This window comes from Herpailurus yagouaroundi, unplaced genomic scaffold (genome assembly GCF_014898765.1).
Source record: "Herpailurus yagouaroundi ecotype Mexico unplaced genomic scaffold, PumYag 140, whole genome shotgun sequence".
NCBI classification, from domain to species: Eukaryota; Metazoa; Chordata; class Mammalia; order Carnivora; family Felidae; genus Herpailurus; species Herpailurus yagouaroundi.
In genome coordinates this window covers 20,652,509-20,678,376 of record NW_024412395.1, presented here as the reverse complement: position 1 = coordinate 20,678,376, position 25,868 = coordinate 20,652,509, and the positions used below count along the sequence as shown (strand labels likewise).

General features: G+C 38.1%; 1 protein-coding gene across 2 annotated transcripts in view; it reads right to left on the bottom strand.

Moving 5' to 3' along the window:
- Positions 1-25,868, bottom strand: part of THSD7B (thrombospondin type 1 domain containing 7B) — a 1,621,840-nt gene that overhangs the window by 519,598 nt on the left and 1,076,374 nt on the right. For both annotated transcript variants that reach the window (XM_040474954.1, XM_040474955.1), the window contains 2 exons: positions 19,729-19,974; positions 3,926-4,095 (listed from right to left, as the gene is read on the bottom strand). In XM_040474954.1, coding sequence (XP_040330888.1) covers positions 3,926-4,095; positions 19,729-19,974 — 416 coding nt within the window. The remainder of the gene's footprint in view (positions 1-3,925; positions 4,096-19,728; positions 19,975-25,868) is intronic.

The following is a 25,868-nucleotide window of genomic DNA, read 5'->3' as shown; positions in this document are numbered from 1 at the left end:
TGAGAATTCTTTTGGTATACTGACATTTATACATTCTTATATACCGTTAAGAATATGAGACTTCTTCTCTGCTTAAAAACCTGCCATGGGGAAAGAAAAGCTGTACCCATATTCTCAAAAACAAAGTCTTAATTCTAGAACAGCCCCAAAGGCCTAGGTTTCCAGTGTCACTGTGAAGGTCTTATTCTCTGTGTTCCCCTCACACCAATTCACATGCTACCATTGAACGCAAATGTCTCTGTTCCTTTCCATATGTCCCCTCTGCCCCCACTTAGAGCATTCTTTCCTAATGATCCCACACACTCTCTTTGAGCATTACCTCCTTTTGAGAACCTCAGGGTTCTCAGACACCATTAAATGGTTTTAGCCATTATATATATACTTACTTATTTACTTACTTACTTACACATTACTTACAACACTACAGCATAATTCTTAGTTAAACTGTTTTTCCAATTAAAAAAAAACCTGTAAAGGGGCACCTGGGTGGCTCAGTCGGTTAAGCATCTGACTTCAGCTCAGGTCATGATCTCACGGCTGGTGAGTTCGAGCCCGGCGTCGGGCTCTGTGCTGACATCTCAGAGCCTAGAGCCTACTTCATGTTCTATGTCTCCCTCTCTCTCTGCCCCTCCCCCGCTCATGCTGTCTCTCTCTGTCTCTCAAAAATAAATAAACATTAAAAAAATTTTTTTAAAAACCTGTAAATTAATGAGAAGCACCTTCATATGAGTGTCTTGTACATAACCTAAAACATAGTTGCTACTTAACAAATTATTTTTGAAAAAAAAACAAAGAATGTGTGATTTTCATCTACCTTTTACTCAACCAGTCAATAGATTTAAAAATAATTTAACAAACTGGAAGCTTGGAGCAACATTTATGTGGCTTATCAAAATTCTATACAGTTCAAAATTAAAGCCTGCAACTCAAACATTTAAGTCTCCATACGCTACTGAGACCCAAAATGCACTAAGTCGCTATGTACTACTTGGCATTTCAGGATACATTCTCTTATCTGACCATATACTTCCTTATGTCAACTCTGGGCCCAAAATGATAAAGACATAAGACTTTCAAGAACTATTTAATCTTACTGGAGTGGAGGATGCAACTGATGTCCCGTTCTTAAAAGAACTGTGTCCATTTAATGTCAAATAATGAATCTGAAATAAGAAAAAAATTCAGGAAGTGTTCTTCTTAACTACAGCCATACCAACACTTTCTCCAAATTTTTTATTTAGTTTTTTTTTGGGGGGGGGTATTTTTTCTTCACCATATAAATACATTCTATCTCTATGTCATTTCACTCCGAATTTGTTGATATCTCAGTCTCTAGGCCATGTTTTCATGAATGGAAAATAACTATCTCCCAGTCTTTATTAGATTTTGAAGGTGTGTTCTTTATCTCAATGTTTTATCTCCTGAGAAACTATGCTTGAATGCAGGCTGAGTGGCTTTAATTTCATTTCAGAAAAGGGCAAGAAGAAAGTGCTCTCTCTAAACCAAACTTTCAGATTTACAGGTAAGCATCACTCTTGCTGGTATTTCTGAATTATAAAAGAGAAGCACAATTCTCTCTACAATAATAACTGGTAAACAAAATCATAAATATTTTTCTACATTTTCATTCCCAATTCTATTGGCTTGGCTCCTATTACAGGTAATGCTTCTCATATTGATTGTTATAGCACTATTTTGGCTGCCTTTAAAACATCACATGAACACTGAACAAAAGAACTAGTTAAATATGCCATAGGTATTATGCCATTTCTATAAGCACCACGAATTGAGGTCAAATGGGGAATGGGACACCGCTAAGAAGTCGCCAACAGAACTGTATCAAAGCCAGAATTCAGCCTCAACATCCAGCATATACAAGAAACTAGGAGGCCCTTGGGGGAGAATTAGCATTTTTCTTTTTCACTCCAGAATCTAGATTTGATTTCATTCTATTACATAAGAGATCCATGGAAATGGGTCTTGGTTTTGGGATTGGTGACTTTTTGTTGTTGTTTATTTTGGTGTGGTTTTGTTTGTTTGTTTGTTTTTATTCATTGGTGGTTGTGACGTTTTCCCCAGGGTTGTGTTCCCCTAAGATCAGGTTCTTGAAATGCAGAGCAGATGGTGGGATTTTGTAGGGAAGAAAAGTCAAGCGATTTCAGTCCAAAAATTGAACAGATTATCCTAGAGTTTAAGGAAAAATCAACCTGTGGGAAAGTCAATTGTCATTGAGAAAAGAGTTCTCAAAATCAATGCTATTAAAGTTCCTTTTCCCTCTACAATCTAACATAAAAAAAAACAAAACACAAAAAAAAAACAAAAAATGTGATGTTCACAGAAACTGATGCAAAAACTGTCACCAATTTTGGCCTTTATTATTGCATTAGCAGAAAAGGTTAGAAATACTTAAATTTGCCCTCTTTAATTGGGCAAACACACTCACTGGTCCATTACAATAGCAATTCACTTATTATCTTGTGTTTAACTTGAACCAAGAAGAAATTCTTTTGTTGCCAGAGGTCTCAAGGTATATCTATAAATGATAACAGTAGGAAATTAAGGCATTTATGAGAAAGGAAAGTAATAGCTGACCAATCTCTCTCATTCACTTCTATACAAAAGCAAAAGAAAGCCTTTGTTAAGGACTACCAAGGTAAGTAGTAAGCTATACCACGTCTTTAATGCACTTGCTGACACTCGAAAACCCTCGTACTATAGACAACAGTAAAGACAAGAAACGAGAAGGTGGAACAAAAAAATTACCAAGGTCTTAAAGAATATTCTAGAGCTCTTTCTCTAAATTCTGTTCGTCCAAAGTCAGAAAAGTAAGCATAGTCACGTTCTACCCTGGAACAGAAAGTGTATAAATTGTCACTTTCCAAATGTGACATTAGATAAGGAAGAAAATTTAATTACTGTTTTTAAAATAACTCTAGCTCTGTAAATGTGACACTGTAATTTTAATTGTTGAAGCAAACTCTAATGATTCTGTTAAGATGATCCCTCTATAACTGAGAAGTTAAATTATCCAAGGTTATGGTCAGAGATGCCTCTGGAATGTTGAGAGACCATGTCACACACAAAAACGTACCTGGTATGAAAAGCTTTATGGGGTAAAATAGATGCATTTCCATACCAAGAAAGCATGCATCTTGCCTTCTACAGTAGGGAATTTATGTGCACACTCAAGGAAACATTCCCACCTCAACTACTTCTGCAAAGAGAACTGCCATGTCCTCCAATGTGGCTGCGATGCCACACATTCTTCTAGAGTGGAAGCATTCCTGCTCACTTTTGACGTTTCAGCCAATGGACTGAAATAAACCTGGGCTGGTTTTTCAGTCCCTATATGTAATCACTGTCTCGAACTCTAAAACAAATGGGGTACTGCTAAGGCTGTGCATGCCTGTCAGAGAGTCTACTATGGAGAAGACTGTTTTCCCTCCTCCTCTGTCTCCTTCTCATTTTCACATTATTTAAAATATGCCAGTAAAATAGTGGATCCATGACATTTGAAAGCGATAGGCCTGTAGAAACTCCCACATCCACAAATTCACCCAAACAGCATTCTTGGGAGGAAAACGAAAAAAGAATGCTACTAATTCATGACTGATTACTCACTCCAACCTACCAGCCCCCTAGCTTATAGCAATTCATTTTTGCTACAGCTCTTAGGTATATGCTCTCATTTAATTTTCACAATGATCCTTTGAGGCTGAAGTTATTATTATTGCTATTATTTCTAACTATTGCCAATTATTACAAGTAGCAGAACCTAGCACAGGTTTGCAAATTCTCAACAAAACAAATACTAAACCTGTGAGTGCTGAGGGTCCATTATGTCAAGAACAATATGCAGAGATAGCTTTAAAGTTGATTCCCTTCCAGTCAGCTGCACCATCTGTCCCTGGAACTGGCTGCCTACCTTCCTTGGCCCTCTGTGCAGTGGACGCTGGCGTGCTCTGGGCACAGTACACCTCCCGGGTCTGGATCCCACCTCCACAAACGGGTCCCGTCACATGCCAGTAGGGGTCCTGCTGCTCCAGGAGAAGAGAGACTTGGCATTCTTTCCATTCAGAGGTCCTCCAGGAATACCTGTTTGGTTTGATTTATTTAAAAGAAGAAGAAGTAAGGAAAATATAATATTCTAAAGAAAACTTAAGTCACAATATCATATGCATGTAATAATCGTTCTAGAGCCAAATCTTCACCTATAGATAAAAAAAAAAGTCAATTGGCTTTGTTTGTTTGTTTGTTCGTTTTTAAAGTCAATTGGTTTTGATACTAAATCCTTTTATTTCCTAGGAGCAAAAAATCACAGCAGCCTCTCCTGGTGGCAGTATGGAATAAGAGGAGTGAAGAAAGGAAATGAGGATACACAGGGGATGTGCCTCATCCCAGGTACTATAAGAGAGTGAAGAATCAGACGAAGGATGTGAAAACCCAATGAGCCTGTTCCATAGCAGCCAAAATTTTCATGGGATAACACTTCACAAACTTCTGGATGACTATGTGGACGTTGGCCTTTTAAAGATAGTAGCAGTAGTGTGTGAATGTGTGGAGTTGGGGATATATGATTTTAAATGGATAGGGATGACCAACTTTTCTTTTTTTTTTTTATTTATATATGAAATTTATTGTCAAATTGGTTTCCATACAACACCCAGTGCTCATCCCAAAAGGTGCCCTCCTCAATACCCATCACCCACCCTCTCCTCCCTCCCACCCCCCATCAACCCTCAGTTTGCTCTCAGTTCTCAACAGTCTCTTATGCTTTGGCTCTCTCCCACTCTAACCTCTTTTTTTTTTCCTTCCCCTCCCCCATGGGTTCCTGTTAAGTTTCTCAGGATCCACATAAGAGTGAAACCATATGGTATCTGTCTTTCTCTGTATGGCTTATTTCACTTAGCATCACACTCTCCAGTTCCATCCACGTTGCTACAAAAGGCCATATTTCATTTTTTCTCATTGCCACGTAGTATTCCATTGTGTATATAAACCACAATTTCTTTATCCATTCATCAGTTGATGGACATTTAGGCTCTTTCCATAATTTGGCTATTGTTGAGAGTGCTGCTATGAACATTGGGGTACAAGTGCCCCTATGCATCGGTACTCCTGTGTCCCTTGGATAAATTCCTAGCAGTGCTATTGCTGGGTCATAGGGTAGGTCTATTTTTAATTTTCTGAGGAACCTCCACACTGCTTTCCAGAGTGGCTGCACCAATTTGCATTCCCACCAACAGTGCAAGAGGGTTCCCGTTTCTCCACATCCTCTCCAGCATCTCTAGTCTCCTGATTTGTTCATTTTGGCCACTCTGACTGGCGTGAGGTGATACCTGAGTGTGGTTTTGATTTGTATTTCCCTGATAAGGAGCGACGCTGAACATCTTTTCATGTGCCTGTTGGCCATCCGGATGTCTTCTTTAGAGAAGTGTCTATTCATGTTTTCTGCCCATTTCTTCACTGGGTTATTTGCTTTTCGGGTGTGGAGTTTGGTGAGCTCTTTATAGATTTTGGAGACTAGCCCTTTGTCCGATATGTCATTTGCAAATATCTTTTCCCATTCCGTTGGTTGCCTTTTAGTTTTGTTGGTTGTTTCCTTTGCTGTGCAGAAGCTTTTTATCTTCATAAGGTCCCAGTAATTCACTTTTGCTTTTAATTCCCTTGCCTTTGGGGATGTGTCGAGTAAGAGATTGCTACGGCTGAGGTCAGAGAGGTCTTTTCCTGCTTTCTCCTCTAAGGTTTTGATGGTTTCCTGTCTCACATTCAGGTCCTTTATCCATTTTGAGTTTATTTTTGTGAATGGTGTGAGAAAGTGGTCTAGTTTCAACCTTCTGCATGTTGCTGTCCAGTTCTCCCAGCACCATTTGTTAAAGAGACTGTCTTTTTTCCATTGGATGTTCTTTCCTGCTTTGTCAAAGATGAGTTGGCCATACGTTTGTGGGTCTAGTTCTGGGGTTTCTATTCTATTCCATTGGTCTATGTGTCTGTTTTTGTGCCAATACCATGCTGTCTTGATGATGACAGCTTTGTAGTAGAGGCTAAAGTCTGGGATTGTGATGCCTCCTGCTTTGGTCTTCTTCTTCAAAATTACTTTGGCTATTCGGGGCCTTTTGTGGTTCCATATGAATTTTAGGATTGCTTGTTCTAGTTTCGAGAAGAATGCTGGTGCAATTTTGATTGGGATTGCATTGAATGTGTAGATAGCTTTGGGTAGTATTGACATTTTGACAATATTTATTCTTCCAATCCATGAGCAGGGAATGTCTTTCCATTTCTTTAAATCTTCTTCAATTACCTTCATAAGCTTTCTATAGTTTTCAGCACACAGATCCTTTACATCTTTGGTTAGATTTATTCCTAGGTATTTTATGCTTCTTGGATGACCAACTTTTCAACCTTCTTGATACAGGACAGTATTTCAACTTGTTTGACCCCATTAGCATAAAGATATACATACTAAAAATGAGTTATCAGTGTGGCCACTACATTTAACTGATGAGTGTTTTATATATGCAGACATGCTGTTATTTAAACTGACTTAATAATATATTCTTCCTGTTTTATAACTGGTTAAGATACATACTAATAGACACACATACATACACATGCACGCACACATACAGATATGGGGAGGAAACCCAACGGAGTTTGAACACAACTTGCAGAAAACAAACAATTGTAACAGCACTGCACTCAGACCTGGAGAATTATTTCAGACAGAATTTCCTTTTGTGGGTTATTACAACATTCTTCAAGCTCACATCATTAATAGAACCCTATAGCATTCACATAAATACCAATAGACTCATTAACTTCTAGAACAATAAACAAAACCTAAGAACATTCTTGTAACTGCTGTCCCATTTCAGATTTGAGGAAAAATTTCTCAGCATTGTGACTGCTTAAAAGGAAAAAAAAAAGCGATAAAAACGAGTGTGTGTCACCCAAACACTGGCCTTACAGAGACTAGAGTAAAATAGAAGTCAAGTCACAGACATCAAAATAACAAAGCAAATCTCTCAGAAACCTAATAATGACCACACCCCTTCACAATGAATGTCATAATTCTAAAAAAGCTTGAAAACCTGACAGTCATGAAGTCTTATAATTAAACATTTTTAATGTGTATTTATTTTTGAGAGAGAGAGTTCAAGAGGGGGAGAGGCAGAGAGAGAGAGACATGCACACACACACACACACACACACACACACACACACACACACAGGATCTGAAGCAGGCTCCAAGCTCTGAGCTGTCAGTGCAGATTCCAATGCTGGGCTCAAACCGTGAGATCATGATCTGAGCCAAAGTCAGACGCTTAATCGACTGAGCCACCCAGGAGCCCCTCATGAAGTCTTATAAACAGTGCATTGTAGGAAAAAAATTTGGACAATCCTGGGGGGTTCACTGTGACACAACTCTTCTCCCTCTGCCTCCCCACTTCATTTTCACATGGTTCTCCCAGGCAAAAAAATAAGTCAGTAGGCTGGGCAAGACTTTGGGTGCACAGTGCAGGTTCTGCTTATGCACACGATACAGACAATAACCTGTTTCCAATTCCTGGGAGTGATAGACTGAGAAAAGTTTGATTATTTCCAAAGGAGGTCTTCTCCAGAGGTGAACTTCTGAAGCCTGTTCTCCTCACTCAAAGTTCTCACCCTGTTCTCCGTGTTCACTCAAGCAGAAAGCTTCTCCCTCATGCCCCTGAGTCCAGGGAAGATGGCTCTGTATTCCAGGGCAAAATGCAATGAGGTAAGGGTTTGTTGGGATGGATGGCTACCAAGGTCTCACTTCAGATCCCTTTCCTCCAAAGATCCCCTAGCCAAAGAGCTTCTGGCCATTAAGGAGGGGAACAGATAACAGCAGCTGAGTAGAAGCCTCCTATGATATAGTTAACAAATAACGTAGGCAAAAAAGGGAGCAGTGTGGTATAGACAACAGGCATGCTTTACAGCTGAGTTGTGCCTTGCCACTTACTAGGCATGTAACCGTGGCCCAGTTCTGTTTTCCCATCTTTAAAATGGGCATAATAGGGGCACCTGGGTGGCGCAGTCGGTTAAGCGTCCGACTTCAGCCAGGTCACGATCTCGCGGTCCGGGAGTTCGAGCCCCGCATCGGGCTCTGGGCTGATGGCTCAGAGCCTGGAGCCTGTTTCCGATTCTGTGTCTCCCTCTCTCTCTGCCCCTCCCCCGTTCATGCTCTGTCTCTCTCTGTCCCAAAAATAAATAAACGTTGAAAAATAAAATATTAAAAAAAAATGGGCATAATAATACCAAATGTTGAACATGGCATGGAATAGATGTTCAGTAAATGTTAATTCCTTTTCTGCTTCTGTCCTTCTACATGCAAGTTTTGCCCCTTGCTGACACACAACACACACACACACACAATAACATTTTATGTATGAGGACTTCATTGATTTCATCAAGTCCTAACATTAGAGATCCAGGAATACTATGGCCTAACTTCCAGCAACCAAAGTTCAGCAAAGAGTATAAAAGAAACATAGAGTTCAGAATTACAGCAAGTCACAGCAATTTTTTTGCTTGTTTGAAAGGAATGGGTCACGCTGTATAAATAGCTTTTTCAATTAATTTATCATGACCCTAGAAGAATTAGCAATGGAGGAATTTTGGAAGTCATTATGGAGAAAAATGAGAAGAAAAGTTTAATGACTATGGTTTTATGTAAAGTAACAAAAACCCTGTTGGTAACTCATTAACCAACAACACCCAAATTCCATTCACTGGCAAACAACAAATTCTCTAAAGAAATATAAGGCATTTATCACTATCACTATTGTTTACCACCTCAGAGAAAATACCAGACAAGCAAGTGGCAGAGAGAAAATGATCACCAGGTAAGGACTCCTATATTCCTTTTTAATATCTGTCTTTCACAGTCTCTCGTCATCCTTTTTATTTTTTTTTTTTCGAAAGCCCTATCTATGTGTAGTCACAAATCACCCTGCAACCATGAAAACTGAATGTCCAAACTCTATCAACCTGGGGAAGTGTCTCCAGGAACTGACAGAATGAGAAATCAAAGGAGTCCTTTTGGCTAACTGGTACTCACTTTCTCCTTTAGAAGCTGTTACAGCAATGGTCCTCCAGCCTCTGGACAAGATGGCATCCAGACTGCCTGGGACGCTATCTTTAATGGTGAAGTCCCGGTCAAAGAACAGGCCTTTTTCACCTCTCTCTCCAAATTCTGATGCCTTTTAACACACCCTCATTTTGTCCTTCTGTTTAGGAGGGAAATATGGGGAGTCTCAAAGGCCAGAGTCCTACCTCCTGTGGGCACAAAACATTTTTAATTGATTGTGGAAATGCCTCAAGTAGACAGCCATGGAATGAAAGACATTAGTCAATCCTCATGGCCCCTTAGCAATGTGACTGTGGAGGATCCATTTGCTTTTTTCAAAGGTTCTGTCTGAACACAACAGCCAAGGCATTAATTTATTTGGACTACTAGAGTATCATGACATGGCCTTCAAGTAATAATAACTACAAACAATACCTTCTGTATGCCTACTCTGTGCCAGGCACTCCAATAACAAAAATAGGTGTGTTACCTCATTAAAGTGTCCCAACAAACCCTGAGGAAAATATTATTTCTGCTTTTACAGATGGGATAATTGGAATAAAAAAGAAGAAGTAATTCTTCCAAGGTCATAAGTAATTGGAAGAGCAAGATTCAATGTCAGATTTATTTTTCTTTAATGAAATGGCAGGTAGATTAAAATAGCGAATGGCAAACCAATGAAACATGATCAAAGGATACTGAAAATAAGTTCAGTAGGCAATAGGTAGCTACCTGTCCAGCCATTATGAGGACAAGTAAATGTTGGTCTTGGTCTGAGGAAGTGGGTTCTGGACTAAAGAAAAAAAAAAATCTCTTTTTGTTGGTGGCAAAGATAATGCCAGTGACAACTAACTGATAATGTTTTATACTGCCTATATATATATATATTTTTTTTTTCTTTCGGTCTCAAACAAAAATAAAGTTTGAGAATATTTTACAGCCAACTTATAATTAGAGCACTGTGGTAACATAGGGTCAAGTTTTGGTGATTTCAGGATATAATTAAAAAAAAGAGAAATAATATATAAGCCAAATTAAAGGATCCCTAACTATAAAAATTAAAATTCCCATTAAACCTTACAGAAGGTAACTTTAGGCCTGAAATCAAATTCTCCATGTTGCTCCCTGCTGATTAGAGTGTTAAGTAAACTTGTCATGATCCATTCATGTGAAAACAGCTCCAATGTCCCCACTACTAGTGAGAGAGCACACTTCCAACCACTCTGGAACCCCACCCTCTGAGAATGGGAATGCTGGTAACTCAAATACTGAATGCACAAGGAAAACAGCTGATGCAAGGGCATTCTAGTTAACATAAAGATACTTATGAGAGCCTGAAGGCAGGGGGAGGGCTAGAAAGAAGGACTCCTTAGAAAAAGAAAGAGGCCTGCCCAAATAGTAAGGGAATCACCTACACAACCACATGTTCATTAGTCCTTTCTTTCAACAAATAATTCCTGAGCTCCAATTATGTGCCAGGCAAGATTTCAGACAATAGAAATGCACAGCAGTAGGCAAGACAAAGCCCCTGACCTTGAGAAGAGAAAGAGCTATTTCCGTGCCATGACCAGGGAAGCCTTCAGAATCCTGAAGAACATGAGGGAATGAGCGGTCAGGGAGCATTCTTGGCAGAGAAGAGCACATCCAAAGTTTCCAAAGAGACCGAGTGTTTGGCACTCTCTAGGGTATCGCAGAAGCCAGTGTGGCTGGGTCAGGTGGGTTAGGATAAGAGGGAGAGAAAATGAGCAGTAGTCAGGAGCCAGTCTATAAAGAACATAGTAGGCCAGAGTTAGGACTGTGAGTGTTATTCTAGATGTGTCAGGAAATCATTGCAGAGTTTTGAGAATGGTAATATGGTGTGATTTAAAGTTTTAAAGATCACCCTGGCTACTGAGTGAAGAATAGACTATGGGGGATGTGAAGGAAGGAGACAAATTTGGAAGGCTTTGCTCATCTAGGAAGGATGATGGTGGCTTCAACTGAGGCAGTCATAGTGAATGTGGTGAGAAGTGACCAGGTTCTGGATATGCTGTGAAGGTAGGGACAGCCTTCCAATGGATTAGATAGAGATGAGAGAGAAAGGGAGGAGTGAAGAATGAGTCCAAATTATTTTTTCCCCAAGTATTAGCACCACAGTGTGTTGGCAATGAATTCTTAAATGAGACAGCCCAGAAAAGGGGACAAGAACCCAGACATCAGGGAAACCATGTATTATAACTGAGAAACTCAGTTTTTCTTCATTTACTTTCTAGAATCTGTTTTCCAAATCCTTCTCCCATGCCTGAAACTCATTGCCCAATATTCTTATATGGTCTCTATAATTTAAGTCTTTAGGAAATGGTCAATAAGTATATTCACATGATACATATTAAAAGTTAGGAAATGGTCAATAAGTATATTCACATGATACATATTAAAAGTTACAAGTTTAATTGCCATGCTGAGCACTGGGTGATGTATAGAATTGCTGAATCATTATATTCTACACCTGGAACTAATAAAACACTGTATATTAACTATATTGGAATAAAATAAATACTGAAAATGTTAACATTAAATATGTTATGATTCTAAAGAAGTATATGCAGCTTAAAAGAAGAAACCAAGATTAAGTCAAAGAAATTTCTAATGGCAGAAATACATATTCCCATTAAGAAATATAGGAGACAAATTGTGGACTAGGAAAAGTGATTTGAGGCCCTGAAATTCATTTGCCAAGATAACCAGCTTGTCTTCCAGACAGTGATGTTGCCTAACTCAAGGAATCCTGTACTTAAAGTATTCTTCAAACAGAAGGGGGATAGCAGAAGGAGTAAGGAATGAACTTATTGCTGTGAAGCAATGAGTAGAGACATCGTAAATTAGCAAAGACAAAATTAGAAAAGAAGGCACATTAGCAACTCTTTTTAAAAGACCTCCATCCTACTAATGTGACATAAAGTGATTCTAATAGCAACAGGATGGCAGGACCATCAGAGTTTTATAGAAACCTCTGCCCTTTAGAATGTATGCTTTATCACTTCCACAAGGCTTAGAATTGCTTAACGTGTGGATTTCTTTTCTCCTACTAAAGACTTGGATTTAAAGCAAAGCAACATGGAACAGAATCTTAAGTGATTTAATGATGACAGATTGAAAGAATAATTGCATTAGTTAATGGTCATGTTTTGACTAAGCACATATAGATTTGCAAACAATCTTGGAATTGAAACCCTAGTGCAAGGTATTCAAATTAAATGCGTGTATATTAAAAATCAGCGTACTGCAGCATGACTAATTTATGATAATGTCTGTTGTCCTTTTAAAGTTGTAAATGCATTTAGAAAAGAATTAACTTGTCATTTTTTTTTGCTGAACAGACGACCAAAATAAAGGGAACAGATCAAGCTTTATATATTTTATGCTCTAGTAATTTTTTATTGAATACAGTGAGACCATTGATTATGGAAAGCTACTCTGAAGTGCAAAGCTCTTTGCCCTTCAGCAGCTGGCTTTGCCAGCCAAACTCCACATATGTATTATTAATAGACTTGTATCACTATGCACAGCACTTAGCAGTACGTTAACTTTTCTTACACTAACAGGGGAACAAATTTTCCATCCAAGAGGACTTAAAGTGGCACAATAGGGACTCATGAAAAAATATGTACCAGTAAAAGATACATTCAATAAAGCATCTGTCTTCTCCTGTTGAAACAATTTATAGATATTTGAAACCATTGTTTCTTATCTAACACACAGTCTCCTGAGGGCTCTAGGTCATGACTCCTTTATTCCTCAAGCTTTTTAATCAACACAGTTAACAACAACAACACAAAAATCATCCTTAACGAATCTATGAATTCATTTAAAAAATGTACTGAGTTCCTATTAGGTACAGAGTGCTTGTTTGCACTGTGGTAGATAATCAACAGCAGATTCAGAAGATATGGTAGGTGATATTCATGCCGTTATGTTCTGGAAGGCAAACTTTTACAAACTGAGACTGTGATGTCATTTCTCACCCTTTCTGAAGCTACTCTTACAACCGAATGAAAATAGAAACTTCTTATCTGGAAAACCAGGCACACTGTTAGCAGAAGAAAGGTGGCCATTGGGCACAATATCAGATCAAGCTTCATGTGTCCATCCCTGCCCTGGGTAGTTGTTCTTATTTAATCTCCTTGATGATGTCAGTTTCAGCTGCTCTTTATAAGAAATCACTCTAAATCCTTCACACATATTACATAATAAGTAAAATCATGGAAGAAAGTACCATGTGCATAATATTGTTCTGGAACTACCCTACATTTGAACATTCACTCATTCATTCATTGTTTGCTGAGCATTTACTATAAGCCAGGCATTTTTATAGGTGCTAACCATTCGAAGGTAGAGGAAAAAAGTAAATGAACAAAAAAGTAAATAAACATCCCTACATATGGGATGATTTGTAAGAACATTACCAACTATTATAAACATTCTTAAAGGATATGGTAATCATGTTCTGGATGCTCTAGTTCAACATACAAATTTTTGATTGTGTAATGATGTGAAAGTGAGACACATTCAGTAGAAACCATACTTTGAATTTGGATCTTTTTCCACCCAGCAATATGCAATCTGATACTCTCATGATCAATGAGCTGCAGCTCCCAGTCAGCCATGTGATCACAAGGGTAAATTATAGATACACTTACAACCATTCTGTATCCATGCAACCATTCTGTTTTTCACTTTCAGTACAGTAGTCAATAAATTACATGAGATATTCAGTACTAGTATAAAATAGGCTTTGTGTTAGATGATTTTGCCCAACTATAAGCTAATGTAAGCATTCTAAACACATTTAAGGTAGGTAAAGCTAAGCTATGATAGTTGGTAGGTTAGGTATAGTAAATGCATTTTCAACTTACAATTGTTTCATCCTGCCATGGGTTTATTGAGAGGTTACTCCATCATAAGTCAAAGAAGATCTTTTACAAGATTCTTAATATGCACGAACTAAGTGAAAAAAGACTGAACGTTTTAAGTCTCCTGAATTCTCTAGAAATTAACAGTGACAGGCTGAAGCAGGTGTTGGACAAACATCTCTTCACAACACAGCAACCCTGTTCCAGCACTTACAGAATTCCAATGGGCAAAGAAAGCCAATAATCAAGCAAAGTTTTCCCTGACATCCTTTTCCTTAGCTCTATCCCTGGTTTCAATATCATCTACAAAGATCTGTCAACTAATCCCCAGAGTTTTCTCAAGGAAAAATATTTTTTTTCTGGAAAATCTAAAGTTGGGTGGAGTGCCTAAAAGAGATGTTAGGGAGAATCAGGCTGGTCATGGGTTGTGGACGAAGGGTGTTGTACAGAGAAATCAAAGTAGGCTGCAGGAGACCCAGACACATTCCTCAGTGTGAGTGTGCACAGATAGATCATAGTAAGGATAAATTCATGCATACCAGAGACAAGGACAGATGGATCATGAGAGCCAATCTATTCAGTGTCAGACCCAAACAGTGAAACAATGTTTTACAAATTGGCTTTTCTGTGCAGTAATATCACAGTATATGTAATAGGATCAACCACACAGCTTCTGCCTTAAGATCTTCTTGGGAGTTTTAATCTACATCCGTCACTGTCACCTTTTAATACTGCTGTCTTCTAGTCAATTTCAAATTCTAAATGATCATTTAAGAGACAGAACAGCCATTTTTTTTTTTTTTTTTTTTTTGCATGAAAATTGTTGTCTCCTGGTGAAGTGGTGAAAGTTGCTGGTAGGTCTTCTGAGGTGTCATTTCCAGGAAAGGTATTGACACTTTTCAATATGTTTGTGTGTTATGGTATCTTCAGCCTAATGGGCTCTCAACATAAACACAAGGGATCTGGAGTCACAGTTGTTCCGGCATCAGGTCATGCCTCAGTTATCTGACATTAAGCATTTAAAATACTTTCCTGGGGCGCCTGCTTGGGTGGCTCCATTGGTTAAGCTTCCCACACTTGTTTTCAGTTCAGGTCATGATCTCATGATTCATGGGTTTGAGCCCTGCATCAAGTTTTACAGTGATAGTGTGAAGCCCACTTGGGATTCTCTCTGCCCCCCTCTCTCTCTGCTGTTTGTTTTCTCTCTTTCTCTCTCTCAAAAAATAAAAATAAATAAATAAGTAAGTAAGTAAATGAATAAATAAATAAATAAATAAAACTTTCCTTATGCTATCTAGTAAACGGGGCCACCTTATTTACAGTCTTAGAATGATTTTCACCATCCTCTTAGTTCAGATGTAGGATCAAATACTTCAGATGTTAATCAGGACATAAGAAAAAACACAAGTACCAAGGTAGCTTATAAAATACATATCTTTCAATGTTTTGAGGTAGAGAATAGCATAGTGCCTAAGGTCATGATGCCCAATGGCAGGAGATAAACACACCCAGATGATAGTGCCTAAGGTCATGCCTAAGGTCATGATGCCCAATGACAGGAGATAAACACACCCATCTCTCTCATTTCTATTCCTACCTCACAACATACAGTGTGAGTGCTTAATGTTACATTGGAATGGACATAAACCTACAAGTAGCCCGAATGCTGAAGGAAGGGGTTTCTTGGAGTCTATACATGTCTTGGTTAAAACCATACTCTTGAAACAAACCTAAGGCTGTACTACACTAACTTCTTTATAGTTGTATAATTTCCTATGTTAGTGTAACAGACTAGCTTCTGTCTCTTTTCAAGTTTACGTAAGCTGGTTGCCCCAAGGAACTACCAAGATGTTCTGGTCTCAGAGAGCACTTGTGGAATGGGCTTCTCTTGCTTACCATTCCTTTCATGGGATCATGCCTCAGGGATTGGCACTCGTAGTGTTTAGAGCTAAAATGTTTACCGCTGGAGTCTAGCTGGTGAGACGAACAGCCCCAAAGCTATGTAGCTAAAGAACTTTTACAGCAGTATTAATATGCAGGACCTATGGTACATCTCTAGCTCTTCCCTCTTCTTGGAGTATTCTTCCCCTAATTACTTAAAAGCTAATTTCCTCACTTCCTTCAAGTTCCCCCACCAGTTCAAATGAGGCAACTGTAATGACTCTGTTTAATTCTGTAACCTGAGCTGACCCCACATCCCAGCATCCCAGCAACCCTACTGTAATGTCTGATTTTTTTCATAGCTCATGCACACAGTATATAGCTTATTTTATTTATTATATTTATTTGATGTACCTTCACTAAAATTTAAGCCCCATGACAAGGAGAGGACTTTGACTATTTTGTTCTCTGAGGTATCACAAACTTGGCACATAGCAAGAGGTCAATGTACATTTATTGAATGGATGAGCATGTTTCCTATAGCAAAGATGGTGGAAAGTAAAAGCCAAACAGCATTCTGAGAGACTTTAGAAAAGCACCATGAAGAGTCACAGAAATGTACATTTTCCTGCTGGGGAGAAATATGGTGAATTGGATTGCTTGATATATATGACTTACTCATGAATTCTGGGAAAGGAGAAATGGACATTTTTGTTCCCTAATAGACTTTTTGTTTCCATTTCCCTTGTTCACAATGAATTTTAATCACCATGTCGCACTAGAAACCAAAGTTAGTACACAGCCTTTGTGCTTTCCTGTGGTAGATGCCACAGCTCAGATTTCAGACAAATAAGAATGTCAGCCAATGTCAATTTTGTTGTTATTTATGCATTCTCCTGGAATCATTCACTATCATACCTTTCTCCCTAGGAAACACAGGTTGGTATTCAGTGACTTTTCTAAGATTCATATTTCCTACAAATTCATCATTTGAGAAGGTTTTTAAAAAATGTCAAACTAAGTAATGTTTCCAAACAGCAGAACTAGAAGGTCAGGTCCATCGCCAATGAAATTTGTCACATCTATTTTCAGATGTTAAGGTTCAATCAAATGAAGAACAATAAAGAAATTCATCTTGGTTGCATCTTGAATTATTACCATTCCACACTATTTTGTTGGGAAAAAATGATACATATAAACACATGAATATGTGTATATATACCTTTATCTGTGTATGTGCCTTCACTACAACTATCATGAAAGTAATGGAAAGAATACTGACTTTGAGCCAAATAGACTTCAATATGAACAACATCAGTTTGCATCCCTTTTACTCTCAAAACTATCCTATTTTGATGAGAAATTTTATGTTCTTCTAAATAATCTTTGTTAAATTTCTGATATAGTTATTGGTGAAGAGTAGGTACTCAATAAAAAGTAGCCATTATTTAACAAATACAGATGCAATTCAACTTTCTCATGATCATCAGAGAGAAATTGTTCTGACTTCTAAGAAAACTGTAATCATTTTCAACACAGAAAATAGAGGTAAAAATGGAAGGATGTCTATAAATTAACATTTGGAAGAGGTCACTAGCCATTTCATGTAAGGAATGAAGGAAAAGGGGATCGATGTCTATTTCATCATTAAACCTCGATTCTATTCCTAGAAGCCTAACATTGAGAACCCTTCTGAATTAGGCCTCCATAGAGAAAAAGATTTCACATTACCCAGAAGAAATAATTTCCTACCTCTTTAAATTACCATAGTATGCCTTCAAAGGAAAGGAGGTAGTTTCTTTCCGGAGGAAATGAACACACCTCCAAACAGCAACAATAAGGGTTGCCATCTTGGTAGTGCTTCTATGTGCTGAGTGCTGAGACTGACAGTTTACATACCTCATCTGCAGGTGTTCAACCCTCAACACAGGCAGTATAATTAGACACATTTTATTGAAAAGGGACATGTCTTATAGAAGTTGTATAGCTTTCCCCAAAACACACAATTAATAAATGATGGTAATATAATTTTGATCCAGGTCTACCCAAAATCAAAAAGAACAAAGATCTCAGGCTTTATGTCATTTCCAAATCCCATGCTGCCCTTTAATATCAGTGTTTTCATTTTATTTTTAGAGAGAGAAAGAGTGTAAGACTGTGAGCACAGGAGGGAGGGAGGAAGAAGTAGGAGAATCTTAAGCAGGCACCACACCCAGCATGGAGCCTGATGTGGACTCCATCTCACAACTGTGAGATCACAACCTGACCCAAAAATCAAGAGTCAGACATGTAACTGACTGAGCCACCCAGGCACCCCCTAATATCAGTGTTTTTAAAGACTGGACACATACGCACACAACTAGGGAGAATTCTGTGAGACAGTAAGTTAATCTGTAAAAGATAATAAACTACATCTATCTCTTCTGCTTCTGAGGTACAGAATGATATGAATCTAAGGGGTCAACTTGGTAAAAAATGAACAATCAGTATGTGAAGACTTGAATGCACACTGATTTCAATGGTGAAGTGGAGGAAGTGAGTGGCTAAGAATCTGACAACAGGCATTTGTCCCTTTATTCCTCTACCCCTGCCCCACCCGATATACACATTATTTCAGGTGCAAGAAATAGCTAAACTCATCAATAATGCCTGTTGAGTTTGACTGTTAGATTAATTGCTACAAGAAGATTTTTTTTTTTTTGCCTCATTTTACTTTTCACTGGGGAACTGATTCTCAAATTCTACAAACTACAAAAAAACAATAGGAAAGGTCTATCTAAAATAGCTACATATTTAACAGATAGAGCTCAGGGCAGCTGTCCAGCAGGAATTACCACAGATTTGTCCCCCAAAGACTTGTGAATAGCCAGCTGCAAATGACTTATGTCATTATCAGACTTGGCCTACCATAATACAAGAACACAGAGAAAAATATACTGGAGGCCTTCACCAAGGGTCATACCTACAGTCAGGCAAAATATAAACAATATAAAAATATTAAAATACAGCTACTAATCTAGGTCAATGTTTTTCTCAAAATTCTCTGCATTAGAGACAATGTCATAGGGTAGCATGTATTAGGGATTGACTCTGTATACATTAGACAATGTATTAGGGGCTGTATATTAGAAACAGTTTCATAGGGTAGCAGTAACATTTAGAGACAGAACTGCATTAGAACTGGGGTGTCACCATCCATTAGCTATGTGACATGAAAAAATATTTAAGCAACAACAGCCTCATTTACAAAATGACGATGCTATGAATAGCCTCTTGTTACAAAAATCAGGTGTGACATGTCAGGCAATGATAACTAATGGTTATTGAGCAATTATTATGTGCCAGGTTCTGGATGAAGTTAGTACTGCTAAATGAGTAAACTAAGGCACTATACTTAAGTTCCTTGCTGAAGTTCACAAATTTAGAAAATCACAGAAATAGGATTAGAGCCCAGGGAATCAACACAGCCCATGCTCTTAAAGCACTGTGCTAGATTGCTTAGTATGGATCTCTATACTGAGTAAAGACACAACAGTTAGAAGTCACAGCTACTGGGGCACCTGGGTGGCTCAGTCGGTTGAGCGTCTGACTTCAGCTCGGGTCATGATCTCACAGTCTTTGAGTTCAAGCCCGCGTCAGGCTCTGTGCTGACAGCTCAGAACCCGGAGCCTGTTTCAGATTCTGTGTCTCCCTCTCTCTCTGACCCTCCCCTGTTCATGCTCTGTCTCTGTCTCAAAAATAAATAAACGTTAAAAAATTAAAAAAAAAAAAAAGTCACAGCTACTGTTATTGTTGAGATCCCTACACCACATAAAATGAGGTTTTGTAGAACACTGAATACTCATGCCAAAGAATGCACAATACCTGGGACATGGCTGCAAAAGTTCTTCAACAATGCAGGCCTCTTTCTCAAGAAGTTCAGGGCATTCCTTTCCACCTCCAATAGCAATGTGCTTCACATTCCGGCTCCTGCTTCTGAATCCTGGTGAGAGACTTCCTGAACGACATGTCTTGGAGCAAGGGCTCCAAGACGACCACTCAGTGGTTTCACAGTCTTTCGGCATGATGCAGGACTGGACAGTCAAAGGGAAGGAGTCTTGTGTGCAAAGGCTGAAAGAATAGAAGAAAAAAAACAGTAGGGTGTAGATTAAACAGATGCAACCAACATTATGAAGTGCCTGTTAAGGGGGAAAAAAACCCTGAAATTTGATATGAGCTTTCAAAGGATTTTAAAAAATGTTAGAGGCATCATGATTAAATAATGAAGAACATACATCTTAAAAATGTATGTTCTCTTTTATCTGCAACTGTGAAGTGATTTCACTCTAGCAAAACACACATGTACACACTTATACCTTGTGCAAAGCATTATGAGAAATAACAACATTACCAGCAACAACCAAACTACAGAGGGAGCCCATATGTGCACTGACTGATGAATGGATAAGGAAGATGTGGTACACATATAGAATAAGATATTACTCAGCCATCAAAAAGAATGAAATCTTGCCATTTGCAACAATGAGGATGGAGCTAATGTATTATGCTAAGCAAAATCAATCAAAAAAATACAAATACCATATGATTTTAGTCATATGTGGAATTAAAGAAACAAAACAGATGAACATGTGGGAGGGTGGGGGAGAGGAAAGAGGGAAACAAACTGCAAGAGACTCTTACTGATAGAGAATAAACTGAGGGAAGATGGAGGGGAAATGGGTGGGGAATGGGGTTGATGGGCTAGAGGGGTGATGGGCCTTAAGGAGGCTACTTGTGATGAGCGCTGGGTGTTGTAAATGATGAATTCCACTCCTGAAACCAATATCGTACTGTATGTTAACTAGCTAAAATTTAAATGTAAAAAATTAAAATAAAAAAATATAATAAAATACAAAAAAAAGAAGAAGATGAAGAAGGAGGTTCTTCTAGTGTGTTGTCACCTGCACTATAACTTACAGCTGCCATTTACTGACTGGTTCCCACGTGTCACACACACTGTGCTGTATCTCACAGGTACTTTTTCGCAACAATCCCATGAGTTTATGTATTATTATCTCCAATTGTAGAAAATTTAAGCTCAAGAAGGCTAAACCATTTGTCTAAGGTCAAACAAAGGTAAAGGTAAGCTGTAGAGTATTGATCTATCCACTCTTTTCATTCTGGGCTATGAAAAAAACACATGTGGTATCATGTTTCCCCACACCGTTAGGCTCTGAGCATCAGTTTCCTCATTTGCAAAATTCGGGTGCTATCAAATACTAACAATCTAGTTGGGAAACAAATAAATAAAGAGATGGGATAAGTGATAATGTGATGAATTCAACATGAAATAATTTATAATGATGAGGAGAAAAGTTGATGAGTCAGTGATAGACCATCTGGAAAGGCCAGGAGGATGGGAGGGGCTGAGGGTATCTAAGAGAGAAGGACATATGAGCTGCATTTCTTTTAAAGATTGATAGGAGCTTCCCAGGCACAGAAGGAAGACTATTTTAGGCCACCAAAACAGTATATTTGAAGCCTTGATATAAAACTTTGTGGGGATGGAAACCAGTGTTATGCCAGAGCTGGATGTACTGTTTCACAAGAACTAACTAGTAACTTTTCACGAATTTTGCAAGCCAGTTGATTTCACTCAGATAGCTTAAAAATGGCCATGGTAGGAGTATTTACACTGCAAAAATCAACAGATGCTACTAATCAAGCCCCCCAGCCCCACCTTACCCTGACACCCCACCCCCAAGAACAGGTACTTAAACATTTATAAGCACACCAAAGGGCGGGGGGAAGTAAAAACCAATTTGTCAACTGTCATAATTTGTCAATTTATAAAGCATAAAGTTCAAAGAGGAAAGTGGATAGATATTAGGTTTGTGAATTCTTCAAACGTATGTCTGGAAAGACTTCACGTCATCAGCTAAGAAATTTGGATTTAACTGAGCATTAAATAATTTTAACTGAGGAAAATCAGACCCCACCAGGAAAATAATATTTTACATATTAATCAGTGTTCTTATTTTTTTTTTTTTACTTTTTTTTTTGTTGTTAGCCTTTTCCTTATTATGTCAAAGGCATCCATTACCTTGGGGAAGAAAAGGATAATTTTGACAGGAACACAAGTCAATATATGTTCAAATACTGACTTCCCAAAGTGGGCAAGTGAAATCTGGTGGAGTAATGAACTAATCAGGATTAGGTAATGGTTGTTCTGAATGTTTCTGACTTGTGAAAATAATGCTGATAAGGAAGAGTCAACAACAGGGAAAGGGATTATAGAAGGTTATGTGCAGGGGAGAATAAAACATGATCAAATTTAAGCAAACTATAGTGAGGTTTCCATATTGATATCTTTCATTCCTTCATGAAGCCATGGAGAGTTAGTGTGGTTTTCAGAAGTCACAATGATATAAGATAAACCGTGTATGTGTGTGTGTGTGTGTGTGTGTGTGTGTGTGTGTGTGTGTGTGTATTCAAGTCTATTCAGATCATATTCCTTTCAAAATGAAAAAAGACAATGTATACCTTATTACCATTGCTCACTCCAATGTTACATTTTGGGAGCTTGGGGTTAAGACATACTAGGAAGAACCTCTCTTGAAAATGCCCCACCTGTATCAGAATGTACTGTCTCTGTGCATTGTGGAGGTACGGGGAGAAGAATGTCTCTTTTGGTGTATAATACAACAGAAACATCAAGAAGTTTCTAGGTTTTAACTTTTCAGAAATTGTTTGGGCTTCCAAATTCATATATTGAAGTACTAACCCTCAGTACCTGAGAATGTGTCTCTATTTGAAGAGTCTTTAGAAAGGGTATTAAGTTAAAATGAGGTCACTAGGGTTAGCCCGAATCCAGTATGAATGGTCTCCTTACAAGAAGAGATCAGGAAATAGATACAGAGAAGGAGGACTATGTGAAGACACAGAGAGAAGACAACTGTCTACAAGCAAGAGAGAGAGCTCAGAAGAAACCAACCTCATTGACACCTGATCTTGAACTCTCCAGACTCCAGAACAGTGAGAAAATTAATTTCTGTTGTTTCAGCCACCCAGTCAGTGATACTTTGTTAAGGCAGCCCTAGCACACTAATACAGAAATTTAGTGATGTTTTTCAATTTGTGTGTTTTTAGAAATACACAAAATTTGCATGTTTTAGAGAAAAGTCTCACCTTCCAAGATGGACTTAATTCCTTTTATAAAGAAGGTCCCACATGATACAGTTCTCTGTCTACAGTTGTGGTGGTTTTGGTTTGGTTCTTCCCATTTACCAGCTTTCACTCTCGGTTGCTCATCTTCCCCAGAATGATTTTCCTACTGGATCAGCAGAATGGATAACAAGACTTGCAAGGAGTTGCAGGGAATAATCAGGAAATTTTGCATTTTTGAAAAGGGATCCTAATTTTTGGAACTAGGAAGAGCATATGTTCCACTGATTACATATTTACTTACTTATTTTTTTTAATGTTTATTTATTTTTGAGAGCATGGGCAGGGAAGGGGCAAAGAGAGAGGGAGACAGAGAATCCCAACCAGGCTCCATACTGTCAGCAGAGTCCAATGCAGGGCTCAAACTCATGAACCATGAGATCACGACCTGAACCGAAACCAAGAGTCAGACGCTTAACCGACTGAACCACGCAGGTGCCCATATTTACTTATTTTTAGTGTTATTCTCACAAACCTACCTTCTTGGTTAAAAAAAAATCATAAAAGCTGCCACATAGATCCCTGGTCTACTTTGATCAGTGAAATTCCATTTTACTGGAATAGGTAGACAAGCACTAAGTGGTGAATAAGAAATATTTGAGACTTGAAGTTTGCATCACAATATGTTAGCATGACCTTAGTCTCCCGGCTACTTAGCTTCACTATCTGCAGGAAAAAATAATAAAATGTGATTTACTCACCCCCTATCATAGTCATAATAACTTTTAGTATGTGTAAAATCACCTTATAAACTAAAGCCCATAAGAAATATTATGTCTACACATAGAAATGGGAATAAAACTTTTCATAGAAGGTGGTATTTTAATAAAACAGACATAAACTGTGGATTTGTCTTTTTAAAAAAGAGATGCTATGTAATTATATCTCCTTGACATGTACAGAACACATCATTTGTAAGTTACTTCATAAGTATTCACTGTAAAGGAAATCACTGAAACTAAAAATTACTCTAATAATTCTTACTTCCTATGGAAATATAAGGAAATCTCTTTATTTAGAAAAAAAAAGAACAGAAACTCGTATAAGATAATCAAGAGAAAGGTATCCTCCCTTCATCAAAACTTCAACAGTTAAAATAATGTTAAATACCTCAAACATTCAGAAAAGTAGACTTATATAACACATACTCTAAGACTTTACTAGCAGAAATGAACATTTATGTCAAATTTTGTTAAATAAACAAAAATTACAAATTCAGATAAAGTTCCCTATGTCTCTTGTGATGCATTTCAAGCTGTCTTTTTCAGACACAGCCACTAACCTGACATTGATTTTTAGTATTCTCTACAATGTTTTTATACTTTAGATAAATATGTATATGCTCATAACTATCATATAGCATTCATTGTCTTGCATGTTGCTAAATGTCTTACTTAAATGTTTTATTAAACATATTATTCTGGAAATTATTTTCCTCACTTAATATTATGACTTTTAGAACTATCTATGTTGACAAATACAGATAATGTTCATTTATTTTTACTGTTTGTATGAGTATATAGCAATTCATTTATTCATTTTCCCATTACTGCACCTTTTGGTTGTGGTTAATTTCTTGCAATTCCAAAGGATTATGAATTGAGCCTCTTTTTATGTCTCTGTCCTACACATGTGTAAAATATTTTCTTCAGTATTTTTGCCTTGAGTTGGGCCATAAATATTCATATAATCAAATGTACTAGGTATTATGAGATTTCTCCTTTCTTACATGCCTTAAAGAGGTATTATCAGACTTACTTTTTTCAAAATGTTGGAAAATTACATTTGTTTTTTGAGCTTACCATTGAGCTTTATATTCTTCTTGAATCTTTAATGACTATTCAGACTTCATCTCTTGTGAAGTGACCGTTCACATTGTTTGTCCATTAGGGTAGACTGCCTAACGCTCGCCTTTTTCCCAAGATGGGAATTCCCCTGTCTTTGCTTCATTGTATAGACCTGGATGTTAGCTCCATGAAAGCTGATCGGAGGAAGGGAGCTGTCAGGGCACTATCACAAACTACATATAGATCTGCATTCCATCTGCATATTCACAGAATGATGTTTCATATTTACACTACATTCTATAGGTAAGGGAGTAACTTTTAGGCCTATTGGACACATCTATCATCAGAGTTACTTAGCGCCTATAATTGTTAGGCCTCCCAAGAATCTTGTATTAATGGGGCGCCTGGGTGCCTCAGTCAGTTAAATGTCCGACTTCAGCTCAGGTTGTGATCTCACCATCCGTGAGTTCAAGCCCCCTGTCAGGCTGTGTGCTGACAGTTCAGAGCCTGGAGCCTGCTTCAGATTCTGTGTCTCCCTCTCTCTCTGCCCCTCCAGCACTCACACTCTGTCTCTGTCTCTCAAAAATGAATAAATGTTAAAAAAAAAAAAAAGAATCTTGGGTCACCTGGGTAGCTCAGTCAGTTAAACGTCTGACTACAGCTCAGGCCATGATCTCATGGTTCGTGAGTTCGAGCCCCATGTCAGGCTCTGGGCCGTGGAGCCTGCTTCGAATTCTGTGTCTCCCTCTCTATCTCTCTCTCTCTCTGCCCCTCCCCTGCTCTCTTTCTCTCTCAGAAAATGAATACAACATTAAAAAAAATTTTTAAAAAGAATCTTATATTAGAAACAAATAGGTTGTGGCAATAAACCCTGAAATCTGAACGATTTAGCAAAATAACTGTTCATTTTCCTTTTGCATACAGCTCAGTGTGAACTCTCCTAGGAGGTACTCTACCTGAAGACTTAAAGATCTAGTTTGTGTTCATCTTACATATTCACTGTCTAGAATACAC